General features: G+C 35.1%; 1 protein-coding gene across 7 annotated transcripts in view; it reads left to right on the top strand.

The window, feature by feature from the left end:
* The window catches only part of FAM172A (family with sequence similarity 172 member A), a 497808-nt gene that overhangs the window by 211152 nt on the left and 267133 nt on the right, over positions 1–19523 (top strand). For all 7 annotated transcript variants that reach the window (XR_007515229.1, XM_049867989.1, XM_049867961.1 and 4 more), the window contains one exon: positions 8516–8734. Coding sequence is in view for 6 of the 7 variants with exons in the window: in XM_049867989.1 (XP_049723946.1) it covers positions 8516–8734 (219 nt within the window). In the remaining variant the exon portion in view is untranslated. The remainder of the gene's footprint in view (positions 1–8515; positions 8735–19523) is intronic.

Raw genomic sequence — 19523 nt, 5'->3', positions numbered from 1 at the left:
AGACCACGTGTCAAGATTGTCTATTCATTAATTTTTGTCCGTGATAGATTATTAATGAAAAGAACGTTATAAATACACATAAAAGTAGTTCTGTTGCTGCTAGCCGATAGTAGATGAACACATTTCTATACTTTAAAGTGGCAAATAATGTATTTGGTGTTTAACTTGCTTGAGAGACAGAAAAACATGGTCATTAGGAAGCTAGTTCCTGGCTAAATAGGACAGATTTGACAATTAACACGTGTGTTTTTAAATTGAAGACATTTCTGTGTCTTAAAACACTTGATGGTTGGGATATTTTTTTTTCCTGCCCTGTGCTTTTAGCACCATCATGATACTGTGAAGCACAGGCATGAGACATTTTGAACTTTGAATATGATAGTACTTTGTTTACATAATTTCATCACTTCTTGCCACTTGTCTGAAAAGTTTCTACAGAAGATTTGAAGTTATAGAATGACATTTATTTTTAAGCAGCTTAAGACAGTCACCTCATTACCTGGTTTGCAGAAGTATGACTTGTTGACTATCTTCTACTGTAACTTATCTACTGTGCTGTGTCCTCTTTCTTTGAAGGAAAATGAAATTGTGATTAAAGTCGGCAAATAGCTTATGCTTTTTAAGTAATGTTCTTCTGTATTTCCAGTTCTTATAACTTTTTTCCCCTAAATATTCATATAATACAAAAACTTTAAACAATTAGACATTTTTATATATCTTATATATACCAAAGGGTCACAGATGGTAGAAAGATTTGTTATCATGAGATAGTGTAGCATTTTGTGATTATAAAATTAATCTGTCTCTAAATCTGTTTAAATAGTTTTTGCCGTCTAATGAGCAATATAAATTATTAATATTTTCATGTTCTTGAGGACATTCACAGCCATAATTTTACCAACACAGCTGTTTGACCCAGTGACATCATGTTTTGCATATTTTTGCATTTTAATGAGTTAGTCATTTGAAAGGTTACAAAGAAACCATAACTCATAAGTAATTAAATTATTTAGCAGAAGAAGTATGAGAAGATCTTCTGACATAGGTCACTGTGGGAAGGGAAATTCATAGCTGTACTCAGTTGCACCTGTTCGTTAGGAGATAGATGTATATAGAAGCTTTTCCCTTAGATTATGAGATGATTCGACTTGTTAAAATATCTGAGTGTATAACACACATACATGCACCCTAAAACGTTAGGTTTAAATATTGCTCTTAACACGAACATAGCTTACCGTTTCAAGCTAGTCATCTTTGAAAGTCTTAACTAGATTGGTTTTTTTAAGAGCTTTTTACCATAATGATTCCCCTTCTCCTTTTTTACCTGTTCACATGCCTCTTTTTCTTGAAGAATAAAATGGCCTCAGGTAGACATTTTAGGGATTTGTATTTGATTCTGATTTGAAATTCTCCACTGAGTGGAAATACCTTAAAATGCACTGTACATTGCACAATACTTGGTACAGAGTAGCTGCTTATTAAACGTTTTTGGTATGGAATCAGTGTTTAACTCAGCAGATACTTGGGAGTCTTCATTATGTCCTGATCTTTGCAAGTAGACTCTGGAACCACAAGCAAAACACTGACGTATTCTTGAAAAACAATCTTCTAAAAAAATATTTCAAACACATGACATTTTAATTAGAAAAATAAAAGGAGAAAGGTGGCATATTTTAAGGTAGAATGATTTATGTACCATAGTTCTTTAGCAGGTTTTAAGAGTAACTTAAAAAACTTCAGCATATATTTTATGTGGTATGTGATTGGGTCAAAGTGTTAACATTTTGAAAGGCTATATATGCCTGCCTTCTATAGTTTGATAGCTATGATAGTTACATAATGTTATAATGGGTTTTAATAGGAAGTTAGGTGACCACTGGAATTTCATTCAGCATTCTAAAACATAAGGTCATAACTAGCATACAGAACAGTAAAGTTCATAAGATAAACTTGCCCATCCGTGTCTGATTTGGTCCTAATGATAAAGGAGGTATATCTGTAGGGCTCCCTAGACCCATCTAGGGATTTTGATCTGTCATTAGCTGGGCAACAGTTGTTATTTCTTTTTAGTTAAATGTGTAAATGTGTGGATGTATGTTTATGTTCTTTTTATGAGAATGAGAAGCAAAGAATATAAAAGATTTCACAGTGCTGTAGCATTAAATTGTGTTTCTGTCCTCAATAATGAATGGTAAACTTATTTTTTAGTGTTATTGTGCACTTACGGTATGCTTCCATAAAAAACATATTGATGATTACAAGGGAAATTTGTGAAGTTTAAACTACATACGGTTCTAAAACCTAGTAAAAGTTAGAAACAGAGCAGGTGACAATATGGGCAAGTGCAAAGTGAATGTTTTGAAATAAATAGCACCTGGACGACCTGAGATGTCAAAACTGGAGACAAGGGTGTGTGTTTGTCAATATATCCTTCATGTTTTACAGACTCCTAAGGGAACAAGGGAAGATACAATTTCACCTTTTCTGTGCCAAAACATTTTAATTATATCTTCTTCCAACTACAGCGGTTCAGTAACCAAGGAGCTGACATTGATGCATGTGTTGATAAAGCTGCAAACATTCAAAATGAGATTAACAAAGATTTTGAGCAAAGGGTGACAGCTAATTTTGCACAGTATTCTGCATCTAATTCAGACCAGTGTAATAATAGAATATTTTATAACTGTTTTGTTATTCAAAAGGACTTTTATGAGTATTTATGTTTGTGGATATCTTTGTGTCATACTCAAGAAATTATGTCTTATCTGTCTCATGACTTAAAACTGTTTGCATCTGTGTTGTAACCCTGAAACAATATTACAGAAAAAAATACCCTCTTACGATAAGTTTTTTGAAAATGTAAATCATACTTCATCCTTAGAATTCTTTGCCATACCTTAATTTATCTTGAGCCCACTAGCTAGGAAAGGTGTAGAGATTGTAAACACGTATTTTCTAATATTGCTTGGTGTGCACTAATAAAATGACCAAGAAAAGTTATATTCAATTTATTTAATTAATAAAACTGTAGTTTCTTTATGTTCTTGAGCTCCTTTGAGCACATTTCAGTGTATTTCTTTTCTATTCTCTACTTGAAGGCAGCTGACAGTCTTCTTTCACTTTTCTTTTTGTTTGTGAAATTTTCTTTCTTTTTTTATCCACTCACTTCTCCATCTGCTTTCACTTTTGTTTGCTTGGGCCGTCTCTCATCCCAACTTGATAATGAGGAATGCAGTGTGACCCTGACCTCTATCAGCCCATGCATGACCTTCTGACTCTACCATATAACCTTTGACCTTCTCCTTGACAGCTTGATTAATTACCCTGTGTTATGATTTATGAGTAAGTGCTATGTAAAAATAATAGACAACAGGTGGTCCTCTGAAAACTTTTTGTGGCATGTTTTCTTTTACTGACTAACTTGATGAGCTATTTCAAGTTGGAAGCTTGCTAGTTACGTTAGCCCATATTTTGGTACTTTCATACCATGGAACACAGCATTAGAATTTAGGGAGCTACAAGTTGAAGCATGGTCATGACAAACATTTTACAAAATATAAGCAGGGTGCTGATACCAAAATGCACATTGGGAAGAAGCACAAAACGGAGTCAAGTGACATTTCAGGCATTTCAGTCCCAGGTCACGTCTTGAGAAAATTGCTGAAATAATGGAGGGGGCATTTTTCAAGCAGAGCTGCAGCTCCAACAGCTATGTTTACTTTTAACGCTTCACTAGTGACTTCTGATTAGTTGTCATGACCTCATCTCACTGTTGCACCGAGGATGTTGCAACAGTGGCATATACATACCCTTGTGAAAAAAGATGAGAAATAAACAGCATACGTCTTTCAGAAAAGATGAATGGACAGAGGTTTGTCCATTTTAACCATGGGCAGATGTAGTTTACAGATCAAAACACTTTGGGTTTCATTTCCCTTGAGGATGCACACCTATCTTCCTTCAAACCAAGTGGATAGAATGCTGAACTTGAACAATATGATTGATAAATCTGTGTAAAATGATGTCTTACAGAGCCTTTCTTGAAGACCAAAACGGATAGTTCCATAGGTCAAAGGATTCTACTCTGGCCCTTGACCTCTCTGGTCACATGTGGCTTTCAGAATTGGTAGGTTAATATGCAGAGCTGAGTACTTTTAGCTCATTTTTTTATTTAGCCAATCACAAGGGATTTGAAAAGATGTAGAATTTGCCATAAATTTCCATTTGCCGTCTAATTGGTAATTAATAGGCAAATTAACTTGGAAAAACCTTTAGTTTTAGAAAAGTTATGTTTGGGGGCAAAAGTACATTCTGGTTTTGGTCAGGCATTTACAAATTTCTGTCTCTTTGCAGAATCTTCTTGCTAAGTACATATCTGTACTGATTTCACTTCTTTAGCAAGATTTCTTCTTCTTTGATCCTGTGTACTCAGCATTACCTGTCTGTTTTAGACCTCTTTGACCTTAGCCATCATCTGCTGATTGAATGATAAACGAACTATTATTTATTAGTAATTACATCTATAGTCTTCTTAAAGGAGGCCCAGAGGCCTGTGTTTCTCTTTAAATCACAGCAAGTACTTGTGCTGAATAAAATGCTATGCCTAGCACTAAAGTTAGAGGGATACTAAGACCCTATAGTTTGTACCTTATAAACACAGGTTTCAGACTGTTTCAAGCTACAGTTATAGTTACAAAAGTATAATAAAATGGAATGGGATGAATTGAAGAGATAAAGTTTACTTTTACCAGTATCTGTTCTCTTGATCACCTCCTTGATCTTCTGCTAGACTGTGCGATCAAACATGAGAGTTAATTAACAACTTTGTGTATGCTTTGTCTCTTGAAATGTTGGATATTGGAATTGATTTGGGTAAATGATTATAAAAGATGCCGGGAGTTTTATTTATTTAGTTGTAGGATGTTAGATAATCAGTTTGATCATTTTATCTTGTTAAAGATAACAGGAGAGGTTTGTATATTTGAAATGACCTAACTTTTTATCTTATGAGAAATCAGGCATGCTTAAGGAATAATTAAATATAAAAAAAAAAACTTCAATGTTAAATGTTTAAGATTCCAAGCATTAGCTATGGAAGCCTCCTTTTTAGAATGGAAATACGTAGTTCTTTTGTGATCTTATACTTAACGCTTGTTTTTATGGTGTATTTTTGTAGAATTTTACTGCTCCGTTCCACAAAGGTTACACTAGCATCTCTTTTTACCTGTTTCTGTTGTGTACTGATTGTGTTACTGGGAAGAGAAGGACTCCATTTTTTAAATGATACTTATTCTGATTTTTAAAGATGTAAATTGGTGTTATTCTGTTTGAAAGAGTTAAATTTAACAATTGGTATTTTGGGTCTACTTGACTATTTGCATTGACTCTTTACTTTGCATATATTAATGTTGACGTAGCAAAAATCTTTGTAGTTTATATTAAGGGGTTTCTTTACAGTATTACATTTAACAGAGAAAAGGTGGAAAAGGTGAAATTTTGCTACATATCCTTGGTTAGAGCATGTAGGTAAGACAGTTAACTTTATTTTGTCACTCCTTTCTCCTACTCATTATAAAACGGCTGTGAATGGTCTCTGTGAATATTGCATTAATTAATTTATCAGAAAAAATTAAGAACAGTAATTTTTTTAACAAAATAATTGATTTTCAATAGAGACATTTATTAAAATTAGTTCTCATTTCTGCAGAAGATGTTTCTGAATGTTTCTTGGTGGTTATTACATTAATCAAATTGGCAGTCTGAAATATCTAAAGTATAAAATATTTTCTAAAAAATTTAGATATTTAAGAAGAAACATTCATTGTTGAAATCTAGATAATAAAAATTCTTTAATTGATTTACATAGCAGTGATTTAAAAGGAGAATCATTTTTCATTTGTTGATGCCTCAGTGAAAAATTGACATTGTGTCTTTATAAAATTGGACAAATGAGTCATGTAATTTTCAGTTACTTAATCAATAACTCAGACAAATACTACTTCTTTGATGATTTATGTGTATCTACATTTTATACTTATTTAGACTGGACACATCAAATTTCAGAGTCCATGTAATATCAAATAGGCACAATAACTTTCAATCCATGGTTTCCAAAAATTGATAAAAACTTGTGCTCAAGTAATCCTGATATCTCCACAGTATTATTTCTAGTGATTATGTACTTTTATGATTCTGGTTGCCATAAATTTTGTCCAAAGAGTTCACCTTTATTTGGAATTCATTCATTGTGCAAAGTTGATGTTTTTAAAGTTCCACCTTGAGTTTGAAATTTTTTATACTATCATTGAAATACTGTGTATCACTATTTTCATCTCTAAGAATTCTAAGAGTCTGTTTTGGACTCGCTCTAATTCCTATATTCATATGTAAGTATAAGAAACTCAGTGTGTGTGTGTGTGTGTGTGTGTGTGCGTGTGCATGTGTGTTTAAAGTTCAGTTCACTCAAAGAAGGCAGGGAAGAAGCATGACAGGAGACCACTTACTCACAGTACAGAATCTAGTAAGGAGGCAATTTTCTTTTTGGCCTATGGTGACCTTTTTTGACTATGTTCCTCATACCAGAGACAGTATACTGAATGCCTCTATTTCACCCTGTTTAGCAGAGTGCAACAGTGTTCTTTAACTTACTTTTGGTGGGAGGAGAAGTTATAGCTGAAATTTGAGAAGGGCGTGAAAAGTTGTAAGAGGCACAAGGAAGAGGGGTAGGAACTTCCTTCAAATGTGATTTTAATAACTAGTCGAGTGTGTCCAACTGTAGAAAATCACCAACTGACAATCTGTCTACCTGACAGTGATCACAATGAATTACAAGACTTCTGAATAGCTATACAGATTAGAATAAAGCAGGACCAAATAAAATATCTTTTGTTGGTAAAACTTTGACTTGCCAGCTGAAGGACTAAAAAAAAAAAAATTTTCTCATACTTTGATGTAGAAGGTTTAAATTTAAAAATTAGTATTTTATAAGCCTTTCATGAAACAGGCATTTATCTAAAAGTTTTGTTTAAAATTAAAGTACATCCCTTGAAGAATGTGTGGTGTTTTGTTAATCAAGGTGGTGTCTGTTAGTACACAGATAATTTCCACATATGTAAGAGGACTATATCTTAATTAACAGTCCTATCACTAAAATTAGAACCTCAACGATCTAGAATCCCCAAAGCAAATCAGAGTTTTAGACAGTATCATCATCTGATTGGGGGAGGAAAATTGAAAGAATATGAATAAAATTTGTATGTAGTTTGTGATATCAGCTATTTAAAAAAAAAAACAACCATGTACAGCATTGTGGCCTATTTCAAAATAGGATAAGTTACTCCATGTTAATATTGATTTATTATTACTGCTTTAATTTTTAAAATCATCTACTTGTGGGAGGCTTGATAGAAGGGAATTTAATTTTAAACTTCAAGTAGATTCTACAGTTATACTTTATAAAATATATATAATTTTTTTAGTAAGTAGGAAATTTAATAAGCTTAATGTTCTATATAGCTTTATGTTTTTTATCATAATAACGTTTAACTGTGACCTTACAAGACTACAGGAACATAATTGGAACACCCACAATACAGAATTGAATAGAAAAGACAAGATATGTTGTACATACTTACTAGCAGTTATTGTTTATTCTTCTCTATTTTCTTGTGGTTAGATTCTTCTATCAGTTATAATATATAAATATTAAATGTTTCCTTAATCATACCCATAGAAATGTTTACCTTGTTAAAATTGAACCAGACAGGAAAATATATGTTTTACAAACTTAAAGAAAAAATAAAAGATTTACTAGCTCACAAGCTGTAAACTTTAGAACTTTACATGTTTCTTGGTACTAAATTTTAATAAAGAAAAATTATATTAATTTTTTTTTAAATGAAAGAAATTTTAAGATTTTAAGAGTTGCTTCTAGTACAACATTAATTTACTTTTTTTTTTTTATGACTTGTCTGGCTTCCCGAAAGAAGACAGACAAATAAAATTCAAGGTGCACAAATAGACATTGTATGTTTTTTATAATATGGACATATAAGTCTGTAGAATATTTGATCAGTTTTGTTCTTTCTTAATTACTTATTCTTTCTTACTGTTCAAAAAAAAAATGCTTATTAAAAGGTAATTGTAAAGGAAAGAAAACCCCACAAAATATAGTTTGAATTGTAAACTTCAATTTGGAATACTTTATTATCTCAAAATGTATATTATAAATATTAATGTTGTTTCAAAGCATGCTTGTTATTTAATAATTTATTTTGATCATTTTGGGAAACTAGGAGATCTGAAGTACTTTTTTAATTTAAGCCTTATTAATCTGTATGTTACAATTATGTCTTTTCGTTCTTCTAGGTAATCTATGCACACAATAAAGGCAATTTAAAATGACTTTTTACTGGAAAAATAAAAACCATAATTATTAAATCACTTAGTATGTGAACTTTTTTGTGAATTAGAAATGATTGCTAAGATTCACTTCATATTTTTCATTTCAAAACAGGAAGGATATGGAGTAATAGTACTGAATCCCAATGAAAACTATATTGAAGTAGAAAAGCCTAAGATACATGTACAGTCGTCATCTGATAGTTCGGATGAACCAGCAGAAAAACGGGAAAGAAAAGATAAAGTCCCTAAAGAAACAAAGAAGCGACGTGATTTCTATGAGAAGTACCGTAACCCCCAGAGAGAAAAAGAAATGATGCAGTTGTATATCAGAGTAAGTGAGATCATTCCTTTTCTTCATTATTTCCTTTTGTTTATTTAGATTTATTTCATATAAATTATTTTGTTTATGTTTTTTCAAAAAGAAATTGTTAATTTTTGGCCATCCATTTCCCATGAGTGTCTACTTCTTGGAAGGAATGTTTTCTATTAATCAATATTTAAAAAAAAATCATTCGTATTTCAGTGTGATATTTTAAGCGTCAAATGCAAATGCTATGTTTTGTGTCATACACTCTTTCAAGGAAATTTTTCTAAAGTAATTTCATTGTGATGTATGCAGAAGGAAGAAAACTTTCCAGTCCAACATTCCAACATATTTTTTGAAGATATTATCCATAAGAGAAAGTACACACAGCCTAATAATTTTAATACATATTACCTGCTGAATTAATAAAACTGTACAAAACGTCAGTCTTCATCTGGGGTGGTAACAGTTTCACTGGATAGTACATTGTTTTTCTCTGAGCAGCCATCTATCCACTGTCTCAGCTTAACTTCAGAAAGCAAATAGAGGGAGAAAGAATAATTAATTTCTTAATAAATATTTAAGCTAGAATAGTTTAGGAATAGTGTAATGAGGGAGCTCTGTCCTTTGCTCTCTTCTTACCCGGTGAACCTTTGCACTTTGTAGTGCTAGCAGCACTACCAGGGGGCAGAAAACAATTTTATTTCCACTTTGACACATTCTACTTGATATACATACCATGCCTTATATATTGGAAGCATATTCATGCGATTTTCAAGGCCCTTATTATGGACTCCGGAAGTTTAATTTAGGGGTAAGACATGTCAGAAATGCCACTGGGTAACTAAAACAGTAAATTGTGTTCTTCAAGTAAGCAATTCAGAACATTTAAACACAGATTAATTAACATTTTATAAGTTGCACTGTAGGGTAGAAGTAAAGTTTCAAATTATATGACTTGAGCAATTTTTACATTTACTTAAAAAGATAATTAATAAAATATTTCATACTACCTTTAAAGGGAAGTACATTGCTTGTTAAGTTATTTATTTTATTATACTTCTGGTTCATGGCATAATCACTATACTTCTTGGAATTGTGCTTCATACATTCAAGACATTTGGTCAGTCTGCCCAGTGAGTTGTGACAGTAAAACTAGTGAAAGCAGTATATAAATTTTGAAGACCCAAAATGTATACTGACCAAGAATACCCAAAGCACTTCATGTAAGTTAAGTAAAAGATGGCCATATTACATTTAAATTTCTCAAAACCATCTCACTACTTAATATGTTATTTGATGAGTAAAAACAATTACTAGATTTGGAATGAATGAGTAGCTTGCTTGATCTAATCTAATTGCATCACCGCCTTTCTTTTCTGCAACTGCATCAGGATCATGATGTCACTTTCTCCTCTATCATTTGTCCGAACTTTTCTACTATTTGATCCAGTCTGTCAACTCAGGTTTTATGACAGAGTTCGAAAAATTAATTCTGATATGCAGATGCCATGAATGAATTGTATAAGCTTTTTGAAATGTGCAAATCATTAACAGTATTCACTTGCTTATATAAAATGCAAACAAAAAGTGATTTTGTGTATTTTTTTTGTTTCTTCATGAGCAGTTTCTTTTATTTGCCTTATGACGTGTATAGTGTAAGCATCTAGTTCAGAAATCTGGCCTGTAGGTTTTCATTCTTATTTCCTGTTCTCTCTTTATCTTGTCACCATTGCTTTCGTTTGTTTTCTCTTCTTGCCTTATTTGTGTACATTTTCGTTATTTTCCTTTTTACATCTGCCTTACTTATCTTTGCATCTGTTTTTCTTACAAGGAAAAAAAATCTTTTTGTGTTGCTTCGTCCTTAAGACCTCCTCTCTTTTCCTTTTTTTTTTCTTCAATTCTTTTTGACCTTGTTTACTCTTCTGCTGTTTTCACTTCTTTTCCTTATTTTGGCTTTCCGTCTCTTTCTTTTCCTCTCTGATCCAGGCTCCCATGGAAAGCATTAAAAGAAAAGACAAAAATAGGCTTACTCAGATAGCACAACTTTGTATCTGATCATTTTAGCTATAAAATTTTTTTTTCTTAATTAACATCCTTTCTCCTAAACTCTCCCAGAATTATGCAGAATAGCAGAGGTAAGCTGGCATTCTTCAAACATGTTTCTAGATAGTAAGCCTTGATCGTATAGTGGGAGAGAGAAGGATGGTTGATTTTGTGGAAGGTGAATTAATTCTTAGGTAGTTTTGATCCACTTTTTCTGGTGCTCCCCTTACCTCTGCTTGTTCCCAAATAACAAGCGTTTGTAATTTTAGGACTCAAATCATGGTACATGACGAAGATAAATTAACTTGTATTCGTATACTATTTCACTGTTTGTATTTTCCAGTTGATCGTCTGTTTTCAACAACGCCATGAGGTGGTTGTTATTGTTAGGTGCCATTGAGTCGGTTCCGTCTCATAGCGCTCTATGTAAAACAAAACGAAACACCCCCCGGTTCTGTGCCAACCTCACAATTGTTTTTATGCTTGAGCCCATTGTTGCAGTCACTGTGTTAATCCATCTCATTGAAGGTCTTCCTCTTTTTTGCTGACCCTCTACTTTACCAAGCATGATATCCTTCTCCAGGGTCTGATCCCTCCTGATAACATGTCCAAAGTATGTGAGACAAAGTCTCACCATCTTTGCTTCTTAGGAGCATCCTGGCTGTACTTCTTCCAAGACAGATTTCTTTGTTCTTTTAGCAATCCATGGAATATTCAGTATTGTTCGCCAACACCCCGATTCAGAGTCATCAGTTCTTCTTCTGTCTTCCTTATTCATTGTCTGGCTTTCGCATGCATGTGAGGCGATTGAAAACACCGTGGCTTGGGTCAGGCAGACCTTAGTCCTCAAGGTAACATCTTTGCTTTTTAACACTTTAAAGAGATCTCTCGAAGCCGATTTGTCCAATGCAATGCATCTTTTAATTTTGTGACTGCTACTTGCATGGGTGTTGACTGTGGATCCAAGTAAAATGAAATCCTTGACAACTTCAGGCTTTTCTCCATTTATGATGATGTTGCTCACTGGTCCAGTTGTGAGGATTTTTGTTTTCTTTTTAGTTTTTTTTTTTTTATGTTGAGCTGTAATCCACATGGAAGGCTGTGATCTTTGATCTTCATCAGTAAGTGCTTCAAGTCCTCTTCACTTTCAGCAAGCAAGGTTGTATCATCTGCATATCATAGGTTGTTAATGAGTCTTCTTCCAATCCTGATGTTCTTCTTCATATAGTCCAGCTTCTCGGATTATCTGTTCAGCGTACAGATTGAATTAGGTTCCCTTGTTCTGTTTGAACAACTGCTTCTTGGTCTGCGTACAGGTTCCTTATGAGTGCAAGTACATGTTCTGGAATTCCCATTCTCAACAATGTTATCCATAATTTGATATGATCCACACAGTCAAATGCCTTTGCATAGGCAATAAAACACAGGTAAACATCTTTCTGGTATTCTCTGCTTTCAGCTAGGGTCCATCTGACATCAGCAACGATATCCCACGTGCTCTTCAGAATTTGGCTTGAATTTCTGGCCATTCCCTGTCCACAGACTGCTGCAATTGCTTTTGAATGATGTTCAGCATAATTTTGCTTGCATGAGATATTAATGATATTGTTTGATAATTTCTGCATTTGGTTGGATCACCTTTCTTGGAGATAGACATAAATATGGATCTCTTCCAGTTGGTTGGCCAGGCAGCTGTCTTCCAAATTTCTTGGCATAGATAGTAGAGAGTACTTCCAGTGCTACATCCATTTGTTGAAACATCTCAGTTAGTATTCTGTCAATTTCCAGAGCCTTGGGTTTTTTTTTTTGTTTGTTTGGTTTTGTTGTTGTGCTTTAAGTGAAAGTTTACAAATCAAGTAATACAAAAACTTACATACACCTTGGTATGTACTCCTAGCTGCTCTCCCCCTAATGAGACAGCACACGCCCCCTCTCCACCCCGTATTCCCTGTGCCCATTCAACCAGGTCCTAGTCCCCTCTGCCTTCTCATCTCGCCTCCAGACAGTAGCTGCACCTATAGTCTCATGTGTCTGCTTGAGCCAATAAGCTTACTCCTTACCAGTATCATTTTCTATCTTGTAGTCCAATCCAATCGCTGTCTGAAGAGTTGGCTTCAGGAATGGTTCCAGTCTTGGGCGAAGAGAAAGTCCGGGAACCACGGCTTCCAGGGTCCCTGTGGTCTCAGGCAGACCATTAAGTCTGGTCTTTTTATGAGAATTTGATGTCTGCATCCCTCTGTTCTCCTGCTCCATCAGGGATTCTCTGTTGTGTGCCCTGTCAGGCAGTCATCGGTTGTAGCCAGGCACCATCTAGTTCTTTTGGTCTCAGGCAGATGTCTCTGGTTTATGTGGCCCTTTCTGTCTCTTGGGCCAGAGCCTTGTTTTTTTCCAATGCCTTCAGTGCAGCTTGGACTTCTTCCTTCAGTACCACGGGTTCTGATTATATATTACCTCCTGAAATGCTTGAACTTTGACCAGTTCTTTTTGGTATTGTAACTCTGTGTATTTCTTCCATCTCCTTTTGATGCTTCCTTTGTCATTTAATATTTTCCCCATAGAATCCTTCAGTATTGCAACTTGAGGCTTGAATTTTTTCTTCAATTTATTCATCTTAAGAAATGCTGAGTGTGTTCTTCCCTTTTCATTTTCTATCTCCAGGTCTTAGCACATGTCATCATAATACTTTATCTTCTCAAGACACTCTTTGAAATCTTCTGTTCAGCTCTTTTGCGTCATCATTTTTTCCTTTTGCTTTAGATACTAGACATTCAAGAGCAAGTTTCAGAGTCTCTTCTGACATCCATTTAGGTCTTTTCTTTCTCTCCTGTCTTTTTAATGACCTCTTGCTTTCTTCACATATGATATCCTCAATGTCATTCCACAATTTGTGTGGTCTTCGGTCATTACTATTCAACATGTCAAATCTATTCTTGAGATGGTCTCTAAATTTAGATGGGATATACTCAAGGTCATGCTTTGGCTCTCTTGGACTTGTTCTAATTTTTTTCAGTTTCAATTTGAACTTGTGTATGAGTAATTGATGGTCTGACATGCAGTCAGCCGCTGGCCTTGTTCTGCCTGATGATATTGAGTTTTTCCATTGTCTCTTTCCACAGATGTGGTCGATTTGATTCCTGTGTATTTCATTTGGCAAGGTCCATGTGTATAGTTGCTGTTTATGTTGGTGAAGCAGGGTATTTGCAATAAAGAAATCATTTGTCTTGTAAAATTTAATCATGCAATCTCCAGCATGGTTTCTATCACCAAGGCCGTGTTTTCCAACCACTGATCCTTCTTCTTTGTTTCCAACTTTCTCATTCCAGTCACCAGTAGTTATCAGTGCATCCTAATTGCACATTCAATCAATTTCAGACTGCAGAAGTGAGTAAAAGTCATCAGTTTCTTCATCTTTGGCCTTAGTGATTGGTGAGTAAATTTGACTAATAGTTGTATTAACTGGTCTTCCTTGTAGGTGTATAGATATTATCCTATCACTGACAGTGTTGTACTTCAGGATAGATGTTGAAATGTTCTTTTTGACAATGAATGCAATACAATTTCTCTCAAGTTGTCATACCCAGCATAGTAGACCACATGATTGTCTGATTCAAAATGACCAATGGCAGTCCATTTCAGCTCAGTAATGCCAAGGATCAATGTTTATGTGTTCCATTTCATTTTTTATGACTTCCAATTTTCCTAGATTTGTACTTTGTACATTCCGTGTTCTGATTACTAATGGATATTTGCAGCTGTTTCTTCTCATTATGAGTCGTGTCACATCAAGAAATGAAGGTCCCAAAAGCTTAACTCCATTCACGTCATTAAGGTTGACTTTACTTTGAGGAGGTAGCTCTTCCCCAGTTGTCTTTTGAGTGCCTTCCAACCTGGGGGGCTCATCTTCTGGTGCCATATCGGACAGTGTTCCACTGCTATTCATAAGGTTTTCACTGGCTAATTCTTTTCAGAAGTGGACCGCTGGGTCTTTCTTCCTAGTCTGTCTTAATATGGAAGCTCAGCTGAAACCTGTCTGCCATGGGTGACCGTGCTGGCATTTGAACACCGGTGGCATAGCTTCCAGCATCACAATGACACACATATCCCCACAGTATAACAAAATGAAAGACAAGTGGGAGAAAAACAAAATGCTTACCTGAAATATGAAAACTAAACCATATGTAATGCAAGCATGATATAATGTGGTAATCTACATCTGATGATGGTAAAGATAGGTTTTTAGCCTGTTATCATTTAACAGATACTATTTAAGGAGTTTTTATTTAAGGAGTGGCGCAGTGGATAAGTGTTAGGCTGCTAACAAAGATGTCGGCAGTTCAAATCCACCAGTCACTCCTTGGAAACCCTATGGGGCAGCTCAACTCTGTCCTATAGAACTGCTTTGAGTTGGAATCGACTTGACTGCAACAAGTTTGGATTTTGTTTTTTTGGGGGGTGGAGCAAAAGGTTTACATTTGGCTACTAACCTAAAGGTTGGCAATTCACGCCCACTCAGTGGTACCAAGAAGAAAGGCCTGGTGATCTGCTTCTGTAAAGATTACAGTCAAGAAAATCCTATGGGGCAGTTTTACCCTGTAATATATGGGGTCACTGTGAGTCGGAATCAACTTGAGAGCAGCAGGTAACAAGTATTGAATGTGTATAAACTATATGTAGTAAAACCTACAAGGTGCAGACCCTGTTTAAGGTGGAAACCTATCAGAGAAGGAAAACTCAAATATTTTCCACTAAATGGTGTGATAAAAAGTGGTAAGATCGCACTCTGTTAAAAGCCGAAAAGTTGCAAGACCTGGAAAAGTAAGGCAGCCCTGTTGAGTTATAGCTCTCACAAGTTTCAGTGTATATATATTTTTCTCTTAATAAGATCACTATTATTGATTCCAAGTTACAGATGAGGAGGCTGTGGGTCAAAAAGTTTTAGTAATTTCTCATGGTCATGTAGCTATTAATGTGAGCTCCATGACAGCAGAGACTTAGTCTGTTTTACTCACTGGTATATCCCCAGGGAGCCCTGGTGGTGTAGTGGTTAAGAGCTTGGCTGCTAACCAGAAGATTGGCTGTTCACGTCCACTAACCGCTCCTTGGAAATCCCACAGGGCAGTTCTCCTCTGTCCTATAGGATCACTATGAGTCAGAATCAACTCAACTGCAGTGAGTTGTTTTTTGTTGTTTGTTTGTATCACCAGGGCCTAGAACAGAGCCTTCACAATAGAGGTTTGTAGAACAGAGCCTTAACAATAAATTTTTGTTGAATAAATAAAGCGGTAGAGCCAGGATTAAAATCCCAAACTACTACTACTTTTTTTTTTCAATATGTCCTACATCATAGAATTATGCTAATTGATTCTTCTGTGAGGAAACGTTCAAACCAACAAATTGTTCCCTACCCAATCCAGTGGCTGAGATAATACTCCAAAAACTAATGATAAAAAGCCATTATGCCAATATTTATTTGATACCTTGATTTATATATTTTCATATGAATATATGAAAGTGGGATGCCCTATTTTTTTCTTAGTTTTATCACGGTGCTAAAATTATGAATGAAAACGGAAATAGTTTTTCCCGACCTACTGCAGTTTGTACTTAACACACTTGTTCATAAGAATAGAGCCAGACTACTTTTTTTTTTTACTGTGTCTATTCTACCTCTACCCTGTAAGTACCTGTGCTTCTTGAAATCTGTAACTTTGTTTCCCTTTTTCCTCCTAATCTAAATCCTATCCATGTTGTAGTGCCCAGCTGAAATTCCACCTCTTGCTTTAACAAAGAGAGATTTTTTTCCTTACAGAAAAGTAAGCTAACCATCCAAATTCAGGGTGTCAGCTCCAAGGGGAAGGCTTTCTCTCTGTTGGCTCTGGAGGGAGGTCCTTCTCATCAATCTTCCCCTGGACTTGGAGCTTTTCCACACAGGAACTCCAAGTCCAAAGGACGCCCTCTGCTCCCAGTACTTCTTTCTTGGTGGTATGAGGTCCCCCCTATCTACTTGCTTCTGTCTTTTATATCCTAAAAGAAACTGGTTCAAGACAGGACACAATCCAATCCCGTAGATTGAGTCCTGCCTCATCAGCACAACTGCCACCCATCTCCCCTCATTACCATCACAGAGGCAGGGTTTACAGCACGTAAGAAAATCACATCAGATGTCAAAATGGTAGAAAAAGCCATCCACTTGTGGTAATTTCTGTTATAGCAGCACTAGATGACTAAGATGATGAGTCAGAACCCACTTGGCAGCACCTTGAAACAACCACATATTGAGGTATCTCTTGTATTTTTGTCTCATACTATTATTAGTATTACCAATTTATGTTCAGTGCCTTTCGACTAGATTTCCCCACAATTCTCTAGATCTTTGAGTATGCTTTGTGGATTTTGGCATTGCATGTCTATCTTGAGAATAAGCAGATATGAACCAGTTTTTCCAGCAGTGCAAAGCACATTGTAAGGAAGCCAGGAACTAATACTGAACTCACCCATTAGAATCTAATCCCTTGGAAGGAGACCAAAACAAAAGACCAGATCTTAGTCTGAATGATGTGCCCTCCATCATGGAAATGAGGGTTATTCTTTTATTAAACTGGAGCATAACAGGACTAGTACTCAGACAAAGAAAAAAGGTCATTAATAGAACTCTAGAGTACATAGGTGAAGTATAGGCAAAAGTGACTTGGTGCTGATCAACCTAATGTTGAGTTAAAAAAAACCATTGCCATTGAGCCGATTCTAACTCATAGCGACCCTACAGGACAGAGTAGAACTGCCCCTTTGAGTCTCCAAGGAGCACCTGGTAGACTGCTTACACTTTTCTTCCCTAAGGTGAGACTAGTTATGGCATGTGGTAACGGGAACTAAAGAAGATGGGATTAGACCAGCAGGTTTAAAAAAAAATAAGATGTTGGGAGGAGGAGTGGAGAGAGAGTGGTTACGTGGCCACAGAAGGAAAAATCAAATGTAGTGGAGGCATTTACAGATAGGGATCTTTCCAGAGCCTGGCATTGCACATTAAAGATACTTAAATATTTATGGACTGATTGCTTGTTGACACCCATCAAAAATCTTATTCCTTAGCATGTGAAATATTTGGTGTTGTCTAGTTTTCTGACTGATTTTTTCAGCATTCATGTGAATTTTTGCAATTGTTCAGAAACAGCCAACTCTGATAAAGTGAAGCTTTCTTTGAAAAAATGTTTTTGATATTCTGTCTTGAGTAGTGTTCATAATATTGGTGAGGACCAATACATGTCATTCTGTCTTATTCTCTTGTGTTCTGTACTGGTGTCACTGGAGACATTTCTACCTAGTGTCTTAACAACCAATTTGGTTTATTAATATCACAACCAATGATTGTTCTATCTTTGGAACCATTTTATTTTCCTAATATATTCAAGCACCAGAATAGGGATTATTGAAACACATTTTTTTTTCCTTTGGTATCTAGTAAATAGCCAAAATCTCAAGTTTTTGCCAATATGTAGTATATATACACAGTCAGAGGTAAAGTGGAATCCAGACCTAAAACTTTAAGATTAGCAAAATATAATTTTACTTTATCTGCTAAATCAACATAAATAGATATTACTAACTAGTGGATTGTGTAGCACATTTCTGATGCATTGGGAGCTGAGCTTGAGAGATCAAAGTACTTAATGTTTCATGTGGCAACGTTCCTTAACTATGAAATAATATACTTGTTGGCATATATTATAGTTTATTAAGAGGATTGATTTGGTCTGAGCAATAAACATCATGTCAGACATGCCTGGCAGGAAAACCTGCTTAATATGTTTTGTAATAAGACAGAATTTTTTGTTCTTGAAAACATCTGCCAACTGAATTCAAGAGTGAAGACAGAAAATGTCATCAATTTAGTGGTGATCCTATAAATTTAGTTTCTTTTTGAGCACCACGTATCAAGACATACAAAATTCCCAATGTTGATCACCACTGGTTATAGTACTTTGTAAAACGATGAAACAAAAACATTTTATTTTTATCTAATGTGCTAATTAATTCATAATGAATTTTAATATTTCAAATGATAAAATTTTAACAAGCATCTTGCCAGCAGATCATTTTTTAAAGCATCTGTTTTTAATGTGTTGGATGGATTGAGAACTGAGTCAAATGGCTAAATATGTACATATATTCTTTTAAAAACATATTTCCACTCCCATAATTACAGATACACTATTTTTTTCCCCTTAGACCACCAGGGGCTGCTGCTGTTCGTATTGCATTTTGCTTTCCCCAGAAACTGAATACCCCAGTCATACTACATCTCTAAAAGAATTGTATTTTTAGCCCAAATCTCTTAAAATGGTTTAGCTGGTAACTTCACATGATCAATCCAAAATATTATTAATTTACATATTTTCTACATTCTAAGGCATTTATCTGTATTTTTCCAAATTAACTTAATACTTGTAGTCGTTGAAGGTAGATTCTGACACAATAGCTATTTTTTTTTATAATTTTTATTGTGCTTTAAGTGAAAGTTTACAAATCAAGTCAGTCTCGCACATAAAAACTTGCATACACCTTGCTACATACTCCCAATTACTCTCCCCTAATGAGACAGCCTGCCCTCTCCCTCCACTCTCTCTTATCGTTTCCATTTCACCAGCTTCTAACCCCCTCCACCCTCTCATCTCCCCTCTAGGCAGGAGATGCCAACATAGTCTCAAGTGTCCACCTGATCCAAGAAGCTCACTCCTCACCAGCATCCCTCTCCACAATAACTATTTTTATT

The sequence above is a fragment of the Elephas maximus genome, chromosome 2 (genome assembly GCF_024166365.1).
Source record: "Elephas maximus indicus isolate mEleMax1 chromosome 2, mEleMax1 primary haplotype, whole genome shotgun sequence".
In the NCBI taxonomy this organism is placed as follows: Eukaryota; Metazoa; Chordata; class Mammalia; order Proboscidea; family Elephantidae; genus Elephas; species Elephas maximus.
The sequence above is the reverse complement of the archived record's forward strand: the minus strand, read 5'-3'. Positions and strand labels throughout refer to the sequence as shown.